We start from the raw sequence: 12614 nt of genomic DNA, 5'->3' as shown, positions 1-12614 counted from the left end.
TTAGTGGCATTCTCTTATATGTTCCAAGTTGCCTAGAGTTTTGGGCCATTGCTAATAGAAGCTCCAAAAAGTAGATGTATATGAAGATGGAAGACTGAGTGGCTTTACATGTTTCTGCAGTAGACAGGTGAAGCAGAGATACACAAAACAAATTCTGAGAAACAGATATGACCAGATGGGTGAATATGGAATGTTGAGTTGAAGAGGTGATACAGTATTAAAGGGAGGAGGCTTACAGACCTTTCATCTGGGAGATGGTACTAGTTGAACATGAGCTTCAAGACGGGGACACATGGGAGGAAAGGCAACAATCTGATATAAAAGGAAAATAAAATCCCCATTGAATTATATGACCCAGAGAAAACTGGCAAACTGGAAAAATGCAACAGGAGCCGTCAGAAATGTTAGACAACTGAAGTTATGTAATGACAGAAGCTAATGAACACTGAAATGTGGTATATTCCCTTTGGGAGTTGGAAAGAATGCAGGCAATTGTATGTCAAGCTTGAGTTTGTAAAATAAAGAAAATTAATAAAAAACGTTTTTAAGCATGAAACACTGACGAGTCACAGGTTTATGTTGACTTATCATTGATATGCAGGGAGGCTAGGGATCCTCTGACACACACTGTTCAACTTCAGCCACACTATCACAGCAGTCTACTTTTTCTGTGCTCACCCTCTCTATGGAGTTAGCAGCTGGACGTGCCCTCTTCTGGCTGACACCTCCTAAAAGACAAGTAACTTCTCCCCGCTCAGCAATTATGCAGACTCTCAGGCAGATCCAAAGCAATCCAGCTGAATCACCACCATCCTCCCTCTATCAACTACATGACAGCACCCAGGAAGAACACATCACCAAGCCCCTGCTAAAAAGGTTACAATTGAAGTTCTGAAGGCAGCCCAAACTTCATCCCTCCACACTTCAGTGTTAAGGCTGTACCCTCTAGCTCAGGAATGCAGGCAGTACACTTCCACTGTCTGGGGCGACTGTATTGCTATCTCCGTCTTGAACCATGTCAAACCAGATCCAATCAAAAATGGATCCACTGGCTTTAGCACTCACAGATTCGCAAGCAACATAGAGCCAGGATATCATGTACCACACGTACATAAGCACTTGACATACACAATCCTATTTCAGCACAAGGTCTTGGCATAATATGTAACTGTAACTTTACATGCATCATGTTTAGTTTAGTTTAGTTTAAAGGGGTTTATAAAGCGCATGGTGACGCCTCCCGGCGTGTCCCCGCGCTGTGGAGAAGAGCAAGCAAGAGTAGAGAGGGGAGTGCCATTATGAAGTAAATAGAAAGGTTTTTAAAAACTTTCTAAAATAGGCCTCTTTAGTCAGTCAGTCAGTCAATTTTCTTTATTCGATTATTGAAAATCATAAAAGAGCAAGCAATGTTACATACCATGATTACATACACTTTCATTGAAGCACAAAACATTTTAACAAATTTAAAACATTCAATCAATATTATAAAAACAGGTATACTACAATGCAACATACATAAATATCTAAAAAAGCTAAAACGAAGGATTTATAAAAGCACTGTTCATTTAGGTAAATAGAAAAGAGAGGAAGTTCATTTTTCAAAGATAAAGTGCCTGTGCCTTGTGCGGTGCTTATTTAGACGTGCGCCTGCAACCAAAAAACTAGCCACTGAAAAAGCTACTTTTACATTAGGGAGGAGTTGCAGAAACAACAGGGCTGGTTTAACCTGAATGAAGCCCTGATGACGTAAAATAGGGAGCAGATAACTTTTCCTAATCTTAGTATAATGTCCGCAGAACATAGTAAAGTGCATCGTATCCTGTATTGAGAAGTGGTCACAATCACATGGATCGGCATCCTCTGGTCGCGACCAAGTTCTAAAGTTACCCAGTACAAAATGGATTAAATCAAAGCGGAATCTCGTTAAGAGAAAGCGATGATAAGAATTTGTAGTAAAAATGAGATAAGGTTCCATTCCTGGAGCTAAGGAGAGCATACAATGTTTCCTCACCATAATCTTTTTTAGCTCGACTTCTTCCCTTTCCATGGCATATAAATTTGTCAGGGTGTTTTTGACTGAATATATATCGCCATAAGTTATCCCCTCTGGGGAAGAGAAGAGCTCCGGGCGGCCTGCCAAGGTAAGCTGCGTTTTAACATATCTTAACCAAGGAATGTAAAGGGCTCTATCCAGGGCTAAACAATCTTTTAAGATGGTGTGATTTAAAGTGAGCTCTTGATTGAGCCATGTTTTTATCCAACCAATCACTGGGGCTAATTTTAATATATCTGAGATATAGCCCAAACCTAACTCTATATGTAATGCAAAGGTCGAAGTTGATTGGGGGACAGAGAGCAAAGATCTCAAAAATTTGTTTTCTACAATCTGTATTTTAGTTGGGCTGGTATATCCCCAAATTACCGAGCCATACTGGGCAACTGACAGACACTTGGATTTATAGACTTTAATGATGCTTTCCATGGGGCGGGCACCTAGCTTTTTGGCAAACCCCAGCAGCCCTGCCGCCGCTCTAGCGACAGCGCTGCTTTTGACCAAAAGCTGAGGGCCCCAAGTTCCCCTATCATCGAAAGTGACTCCTAAATATGGAAAGGAGGAAACTCTCTTAACCTCCTTTCCTGCACAGTAAAAAGTTGGTAACTTTCTTTTCCTACCTGCGGGTCCAGCGATCATAACATGTGATTTGTCTGTATTAATTTTCATGTCCAAAGATGACATAAAAGCCCCGAAGGATGCAAGGAGTTTGTTTAACGCAACTCCGGAGCGTGCCAAAAGGACAGCATCGTCCGCATACAGGAGTACAGGAATCTTTGTCTCCCCTGCACGTGGAATATCGCTGTGGGCTGTTATCATTACTGCATCTAGGTCATTGATATATAAAGTGAAGAGGAGGGGGGCAAGTATACACCCTTGCCTGACCCCCCTCTCTGACTTAAAGTGACAAGTGCATCTTCCTTCCCGAGTAACTCTGACTGAGGTCATAAGATCCTTATGTAGCTCAGCCAGGTATTCAACCAAAGGGGGGTCGAGACCCATGGCCAAAAGGATCCTCCACAGCTTTGACCTGTTGACCAGGTCAAAAGCTGATGACAGGTCCATAAAGGCCATGTATAAAGACCCCTCCTTGGCGACTACATACTTGTTTAAAATTAATTCTAAATTTAGGCACTGATCTAAAGTTCCTCTTTTGGATCTAAAACCATATTGTGCATTAGATAAAATGCCCTTACTTTCTAAAATAAGGGTCAGTCTTGATAGTAGGACTCTCCCCATAATTTTTACACTTGAGTCAATAAGAGAAATTGGCCTATAACAAGCCGGGTCTGTCCTCTGTCCCTTCTTAAAAATTGGCACTATGGTTGAGTTTGCCCAGCTAGAGGGGAAAATAAATTCCCGTGTAGCATTAAAAACATTAGTTAAAATTTTTGAGCTAAAATCAGGGGCACTCTTAAAAAAGTCTGCCGGAACCCCATCTGGTCCTGGTGCCTTTTTACAGAGTGTATCATTGATAGCTTTTTTTACCTCTTCCTGAGTGAAAGGAGAGATAGAATTTGGCATAAGAGAAAGAGGAAGTGCACATTCTATAATCGTATCATTGTGGCGATAAATTTTGCTAAAATGTGACACCCATTGCTCATCCGGGATGATGCAATCCGCTCTTTGATGGTCTAACCCTACAAAATACGGATGATTTATCACTGCCCAGAATTTAGCACTATCTTTCTGTATCTCAGGCAGTAACAGATTACTCCAGGCTTCATCTTTTATCTCGGATTTCCTCTTTCTAATAGCCAAACTATATTTTTTCCTTAGGGATGCTACCAAAGCTCTGTTTCTGGGTTTGTTCTTTAAGGCTTTAAGTAAGGTTGAGTGAGCCTTAGAACAGTTTGTGTCGAACCATTTTGGGCCCATTGTCTTATTTGATTTTACCTTCACGGTCAGATCTGAGTTGACTTGTTTACAGATAGCACTGAAGGCCTCAACCACAGTGGCGCTAGAGTTTTTGTTGTCTAAACAGATGGCAACTTCTCCTTCGACCTTGGCCAGTGTGTCTTGTAAGAAGGTTATAGGGGTAACTTTGTCCCATTTAAGCCTTCGATTTTGGTCTCTCAGCACAAGGTCTGTTGCACAAAAATTATCAGACGTCCTATTTCCCAAAACTCCCTGAGCTAAAACCTCTAAAATCACAGGATTGTGATCGCTAAAAACAGAAGTTAAGACTTTACAAACAAAAACATCAGATAAAACTCTAAGAGATACAAAAATGTAATCAATAATTGGCTGACACCTCCTAAAAGACAAGTAACTTCTCCCCGCTCAGCAATTAGGCAGACTCTCAGGCAGATCCAAAGCAATCCAGCTGAATCACCACCATCCTCCCTCTATCAACTACATGACAGCACCCAGGAAGAACACATCACCAAGCCCCTGCTAAAAAGGTTACAATTGAAGTTCTGAAGGCAGCCCAAACTTCATCCCTCCACACTTCAGTGTTAAGGCTGTACCCTCTAGCTCAGGAATGCAGGCAGTACACTTCCACTGTCTGGGGCGACTGTATTGCTATCTCCGTCTTGAACCATGTCAAACCAGATCCAATCAAAAATGGATCCACTGGCTTTAGCACTCACAGATTCGCAAGCAACATAGAGCCAGGATATCATGTACCACACGTACATAAGCACTTGACATACACAATCCTATTTCAGCACAAGGTCTTGGCATAATATGTAACTGTAACTTTACATGCATCATGTTTAGTTTAGTTTAGTTTAAAGGGGTTTATAAAGCGCATGGTGACGCCTCCCGGCGTGTCCCCGCGCTGTGGAGAAGAGCAAGCAAGAGTAGAGAGGGGAGTGCCATTATAAAGTAAATAGAAAGGTTTTTAACAACTTTCTAAAAGAGGCCTCTTTAGTCTCTAGCCTAATGTTCGTAGGAAGGAGATTCCAGTGCTTGGCTGCCAATGTGCGGAAGGACCTGCCTCCCATTCTAGCTTTTTTGGGGCGTGATGTTCTGAGCAGGCCCATCACTTTGGACAGTTAAAACGTTCTTTCCGATACTATGGATTAAAAAATTGTATGCTACCACCACAGTACAGTACTTGTCCCAATTGACACAGACTGTAGTAGTCTTGTGTCCAACAGAGAATATACGTTTGGAGTACCTCCTAAACTGAGATCTAGGCCTTGATTCTTGTGGTCAATTTCAGGGCTGGGCCTCAGTGCGCACACAGGATTTCATATGTGCTGTGGCAAAAAGACAATCAGGATGCTAGCGTCGCATGCAGTCAGGGGGTCCTTTTCAAAATACTATGTAGCTGGCAATTTTGCCATAACAAAAGAGTCCATTAAAGAATCTCAAAGTCATAACCTCATAAGACGCTCTCTTTAGCAACCCTGTGCCTTGTGGTGAAGGTAGACAAATGTAATCCAAATATAAAAGACAGTTTGAGTTTAAACTTGCTAAGTTTATTTCAATCACGAAAAATAAAAATACAGCTCATAGTGGCAGAGTATATTTATTTCTTCCCCCTTCTTTCCCTTCCCTTTCTCTTCCTTTATAACCCTAAAATGTAAAAAGCTTTCTGCTATGTTTTTTGGAAATTTTTCATATTATAGGCAGGAATGGTGGCCTGTTAACATGTTCCCTCCAGCAGGTTCTTCCCAGCTATCCAAGAATCTTGGGGTGAAGATCGGTAACGGCTTGACGTTAAGATCCCAGATTCTGGGCCTAACGGGAAAATGCTTTGGCCTCCTCAGGATGCTCCGCAAGTTTCTTCCTTTGCTCCCTGCAGAGCATAGGAAGATCACGGTTCAGGCCTTAATTGGCTCGAGATTGAACTATTCCAATGTCCTTTATCTCGGCCTGCCGGAGTATCTTTTGCAACGGCTGCAGGTGGTCCAGAACTCGGCGGCACGGGCCATTTTTGGCCTACAAGGGCGAGCCAGAACATCTGACCTCCTGCAGTCACTCCACTGGCTACCTATCCGGAAGAGGATAGTTTTTAAGGCCTTGACGTTGGCTCATAAGGCTCTCTATGCCCCTGGAGCGAAATATCTTCAAAAAGAGGCTAGCTTTCTACCATCCTGCCCGATCCCTGAGATCCGAGTCTTTGTCCCTGGCTGTGGTTCCTCGGGTAAAAAAGGCACGCATTGGGGGCCGGTCTTTTAGGCTGTTGGCTCCACAGTTGTGGAACACTCTGCCCGTGTCACTGCGAAGCACTTCCAACCTGCTAGCATTTAGGAAGGGCCTTAAAACTTGGCTTTTTGTTCTCTAGATTTGCTTTCTTTTGATTTCTGGTCTCTTTTTCATTTGCCCCGTTGTGTTTTCTGTTACAGGTTATTAATAAAAGCGCCGGGACACTCGTAGCCGAGCGCTATAAAAGACACAGTTAACATAACATAACATAACATAACATTATAGGTTGCTTACTCTCAAATATTGTTACAATGTTGCCCTATGTTTTATACTGCAAGTTATGTTAATAAAGCTTGTTAAACTTAAAAAATAAAGCTCATACAAAATGAGAACACAGGAATGTTGAGAGCTACTTTGAAGACAATGGAACAACAAAGGGCTATAAACACCCGTAGAAGCCCACTGCTGGCAACATTCCAATGTTCTAATTCATATCCTGTGCCTCTCCTGGTCCCCTACCTCTCCATGGTTTGCGCACGGGGAGTAAGAGAGGCAGTAGATCTGGAAAAAAATCCAGAAAAGGCAGTTTGGTAAAAGCCAAGTGAATTCATGGGCTTGCTGCTGCTCGCTTTCACAGCTTCTGTTGTGCAGTATTGACAGTTAAGATACCAAATCTAGCCAGGTGGGCAGTAATTGTTAAACATTTGTAGTGGGGCATCATAATAGCCCTGCGTAGTAGACTGTACCCACCATTAAAGTCTTGCTCCCTTATTCCCTATGATGATGGATCAGGAGGACTTTGATGGCTGATATAGGCCGCACGGCAGGATATTAGGCTATAACCTGGGTTTCTTGGGACAGCAACTTATTTTAAAAACGTATTTATTCAAATTGCTCTAAGGATCACATGTAAAACATAATTTTTGAAAAGATGAGCGCTCCGTTTCCTTGTGAGAATATTCAGTTGGACTTTCAGTCAAATCTCAGATTGAACAATTTGTCAAACTAACATTGACATAAGATCGATTTCATATATATGTGTCTCATGGACTCACCTTCAGAGTTCAGACGACTTCCCCAGCTGTTGAACTGGAGGACTCCTAGTCTGAAAATGTACTCCATCTCCTGGGAGTGGTGAAGAGATCCAAGGGGAGAGCCAAGTCAAAAACCAACGGGTACCCAGAAACTCCCTCACATTACGCCGCCACCCCAGGTCATAACAGCGTTGTCCGGCATACCACTCTTTGCAGGTGGCACCTCGAAAAAGCAAGGCAGTGTGGAGGGCCAGGAAGCCAGAACAGAAGAGTAATCCCACTACACAGATATCTGCAACAAATGCAAAAACGAAGGTAGATGTGCTGATTTGGCCTGCAAAAATACACAATATGGCAGAAACATTATTTTCAGAAAGATTACTTCCTTTCGAAAACATAACTATGCTTCTTGCTACAATGGCAAGGTTGAAAAAGAAAGATTTTTTCTGCAGTTTATTTGCCTTCTGACAGCCTCATTCACAGAGGTAGCCAAAAATGTGCTCTCTAACGGTTACTTGTTATTTTGGAGCATCATCATCATAAAGCTTAATTGGCTCAATACAGACAATAAAAGCTCACCACCATCAATAAAATAAAACATTCAAATAAACTGTTCTATGCCCATAATACAGCATTCATTTCTAAATACATCCAGAATACATATTTATGCATTTACGATTGCTCTATATAATTATTTCACAATCAATCAATATCTGAAATAATTCACGATATACCACACACATTTACTCATTAAAAATTCAATTCTTCTAATGGGCTAAAAGTTTGGAGTAACACAGCTTATATGTCACCTAAGATCCTTCTGACTTTAACTGGTCCCGCAAGGAAGCTGTTGACAGAGTGACAAATCCCCATGTCAGGTAAACGCTTGAGATACAATAGGGATGGGCCGACCCATTTAAAATGTAACCTCTTTAAAATAAGAAAGATAAAACCAGACCTTAAGGCACTATTGTAGGAAAGTGCCAATTTTTGTCATGGTCATCCCTACCACTTTTTGCCTGGTACTGATGCAGTTTTGACTGAAGCTGCACTGGGTGTCAGCTAACCAGGCCCCTTGTGCCAGTGCTCTTTCCCTAAAACAAGGTAAAATACTCAATTGCCCACCAATTGTCAGAGACCTTAGCACCCCTGTAAGTCCCTAGTAAATGGTACCCCTGGTACCTAGGGCTTTGGTACTAAAGATAGTTCCTAAGGGCTGCAGCATGCTTTAGGCCACCCAAGGAGTCCACACACCAACATATGCAGACTGCCATTGCAGAATGCGTGAAATGGTGCAAACAATTTTGAAAACACAACATGGTACACACCCTGTGTGCCATGCCCACAGACACTGCATCCAACATATGTAAGTCACCCCTGTAGCGGGCCTTTAGCAGATATGCCCCGTGATGTTGAGTTAGATTCCTAGACATTGCAAGTGGCAAAGGAAGCCATCTTAAGTACATGTTCTGGCCACTGGTCATTACGAATTACCCTGCTACATGATGGCTTAATTGAAACCTATGGTGTACGGTATCAAGCAGCTTGTCCTGTTGGATTTATTATGACATGAAGCCAGAGGGCACCTTAGAGGTACCCCCTGAAACCTATTACTCCTCTAGTGTGCTAGCTGACTGGTATTGTCCAGTCTGCCACCACAGACGAGTTTCTGACCCCTTGTAGATGAAGCCACCACTCTCTGAGGTCAAGAAACAAAGCTGGCTCCGGAGAGGTGTTTTCACCTACTCCTGCAGGATAGCTAGTGATTTAGCATATAAATACCAGGGGCTTCAAAGCCCCTGCCACATTGATATGCAACCCCGTCATCTCCTAGACCTGGGAGATACCTCCCCATGCCCTGAGGCCTATTTGGCACCAGGACAGGCTGGAAATTAGCTATGCAAGTAGGCGTGTTGTACCACCAGCCTAGTCACACACTTAAGGTGGGCTACCTCATGTACACCATGAAAGTAGGGTTCCACCACTTGGTTTTTGGTGAAATTAGGAACTCTGGGACAGAGTAATGCCACCTCCACACAGGAAGTGGTCATATAGGAAGTGATGTGACTCCAAGGCTAAGTAGCCTACTTGCTACTACCCTTTACTCCCCTTTAAACCCCGAAATTCAGTATTTAGGTGGCCTGTAACACCGGTAACTTAGATTCGATTGACAAAGGACAAAGAAGAGCTGAAGAACTGAGAACTGTAGACTAACTGTAGACTTTGTGCCAAACACTGCCTGCCTGCTCCTGTCCCTACAATTGCAAATACCTGACTCATTGTGCAGCTGTGTATCCTCCCAAAGCCTCGGAGGGCTGCCAGCATTTTGCCAACCAGCCAGCATCTCCCTTGAAGTGGAGGAGCCACTTCCCTGCAGCCTGCAGGCACCGTCCACACAATCTGATTCACTGATCTGCTGACCACCGTTTCCACCGGCACAGCAGCAGCCCTGGAGGAGGTCTCCAAGTGTCCGGGAGGTCAGCCCCGTCATCTATTGAGTCTGCGAGACACTGATCCACCCCAGAGGCCCATGCACCAATACCCAGGGTACCGGAGTCTGATGCAAGCAACAAGGCTTGTTTGTGTTCAGACCGAACACCATCGCTGCCAAAACTTACCTGTACATTGAGGGACTTCGGCAGAGGCCAGCTCTACACCAGAAGTCGTCTTGCTGTGTTTCTTTCCCCTCTTCTTCAGGTGCACCGAGAACTGTGAGAGCCTCAAGCTCGCCGACCCTCTGGACAAAACACCTATGTACCCAATTCCACAAAGTCGGGTCCATTGAAACTGATGGTTTTACTGTGCCAATGCATTTGCCCCTAATTAAAAAGGACCTTGATTTAGTGTTTTGTGGGCATATAACCGTTATGTGTGTTTTATTAATGTTCATGCTTAAGTTCAGATTAATTTGAACTAGTGCGATGGCAGCAAGGGATGATTAAAGCCGCACTTACCCTTTTATCACTGTGTGTGTTTCTAAATGTACGTAAAACAGGTGCCTGCCTCTAAGGTCCACTGCCACAAGACCCAATACAAAGATATATACAAATAACGGAAGAGAGGCACACAACAACTAACATATAATGTGCAAAATGGATGACTCTTTTAGAGTCTTCAGTGTGGAGAATTCTTCTTTATTGATATCATATGTTGAGAGATACACACAGCCTCAGCCAACACGTTTCACCCAAATTTCACCGGATTTTAGGTAAATGACCTATTTGCAAATTATTTTTTGCAAATACTTATGAAATTGCACATGGGTGGCAATGGCCTAGTTTTTTTCTATACAATCAGTCTAGGCAGTCTCTGTTTTGGTGTTTGGTTTTCTTCCCAGCACGAAATGTTATTTTGTAAATTTGTCTTCACTTCTTTCCTTAGGTGTTTAATTTTGAAGCATGGTCTGTTAATATTCAAATTTCCTTTTGCGTTCAAATTAACTTGTCTTTTCTTTCTCTCACATCACGGTCATCCTCTGTTCTCCTTTTTCTTGCTTTTTATACATGAGTGCGTATAGTGTGGGTGGTTTCACAGCAATTGCAACATGATGTATGTTGCAATGCTAAAGATAAGTTTGTTTCTATTTTTCTTATAAGTCTTAAGAGGTGAATTAGACAATCCTGTATAGAATGTTCTTTGTAATTGTCAGTGTTGTGTTGAATATGTCTGCTGTCATGGGTTTTAATTGGTGTGCATACTATAAAAGTATTTATTTTATTGCTATATTAACAGCCCTGAGGAAGCCCTTTTGGGTGAAACGCGTTGGCAGAGGCTGTGTGTATCTCTCAACATATGATATCAATAAACAAGAATTCTCCACACTGAAGACCCTAAAAGAGTAGTTGATTTTGCACATTATTTGTTATTTGTTGTGAGCCTCTCTTCCGTTTTTTGAATTTAAGTTCAGATTATCTATGAATTCCACAAATGAATGTAATAACCGCTGAAGGCCCATAGCAGTTTTTAAGATAAGTACTGTATCATCTGCATACAATAGAACACCAATCTGGCGCTTTCCCACTAGGGCTAAGTCCTTCCCTCCCTTCAGCAAATGTTGGTTCAGGGAGTTATTATACAGGGTAGAAGAAAAGGGGCTAAAATACATCCCTGAGTGACTCTTCTTTTCAATGGGTAGTTTTTTTTTTACATTCCCACTATCGCCATATCGGACTGAAGCAGTCAGATTGCAATGCAGATCTCTCAGCAAACAAACAATGTTCATATCCACCTCCATGGATCTCAGTACAGCCCAGAGCTTATCTCTATTCACTCTGTCAAAGGCTGAACTGAGATCCATGAAGGAAATCCTTTCTTGACTGTTTTGTGCTTAGAGAAGATCAAATATAAATGTAAACACTGGTCAACAGTCCTCAATCCACACCTGAAGCTATACTGTATATCAGATATCACATTTTGCTGTTAGGCCCAAGAACTCAATCAATTTAAAATCACCCGCCCCAAGACTTTCACTTCTGAGTCGATTAATGAGATGGGCCAGTATGAATCCGGGTCCTCTCTTTTGTTTTTTATAAAAACACTGCACAGTTATTGAATGAGCCCTGGAATCTGGTAAACCCTGACACACTGTTGCTTTACAATGGATAGTGATCAGAGCAGCCCACAATTCAACTTTGGATTTAAATATGCCTCCAGGTACCCTATCCGAACCTAACCCAAAGGACATTGATGGCGCTCCCCACCTCTGTCCAAACACACCTCACACTTGCCCACTTGTCTAGGTAAATGGTAAAGGAGTGGATTCTGTGCCACCATAAATGAACTCAAAATGTTTCATCCACACATTTTCTGAAATGTGTGAGTTCATAGGAGAGCTCAAAGTAACTCACAATAAAGACCAAATTACGATGTAACAAAAAAGCACACTTCCCCAAACCTTAAAAGCATGAATGATACTCTCGCAGGCTTCCTGATGTAAACAATCCTTTCCTTCAAGATCTGTTTATATACAGACCGTTACCTGGAGACATTAATAGGGCATCTAGGAATTTCCTTAAGGGACCTTTTAAAGTCATAAACTGCATTAGTGCACAAATGGTCAAATAACATTCCAGGAGGGTGGCTTTTGTGCTTGCCCTGCTTCAAAAGCCGGGATTTTATAACTCTCGCTATGTGTCTAAAGGAGGACAGGATAATATTGTTAGGAAGGCCTTTATCCAGACAAATCTTATAATCCTCATCACCATATTGAAATAGTTGGTCATGATAATCATTTGGATTAATCATGGCCCAGTTGAATTTGTGGTTTTGATCCCTTAAAGATAATGCCACCTCATGTTTTGGAACCTTAGCGTGTGACTTAAAATGCAAGTTAAAAGCTGTCATCAAATTATGGTCACTTCGACCGTCCCATAAACCTTGTAGCCCATCAATAACTGGTATATGATAAATTATTGGTCACTACAAAC

At 42.3% G+C, this 12614-nt stretch overlaps 1 protein-coding gene across 1 annotated transcript in view; it reads right to left on the bottom strand.

Annotated features, from left to right (window-relative positions):
* Positions 1-7211: 7211 nt before the first annotated feature.
* LOC147692002 (putative palmitoyltransferase ZDHHC24) overlaps positions 7212-12614 on the bottom strand; it is a 276526-nt gene continuing 271123 nt past the window's right edge. Inside the window, exon 4 of the mRNA XM_086936714.1 lies at positions 7212-7522. Coding sequence (XP_086792840.1) covers positions 7212-7522 — 311 coding nt within the window. The remainder of the gene's footprint in view (positions 7523-12614) is intronic.

This window comes from Lissotriton vulgaris, chromosome 9, assembly GCF_964263255.1.
Source record: "Lissotriton vulgaris chromosome 9, aLisVul1.2, whole genome shotgun sequence".
Classification (NCBI taxonomy): Eukaryota; Metazoa; Chordata; class Amphibia; order Caudata; family Salamandridae; genus Lissotriton; species Lissotriton vulgaris.
The sequence above is the reverse complement of the archived record's forward strand: the minus strand, read 5'-3'. Positions and strand labels throughout refer to the sequence as shown.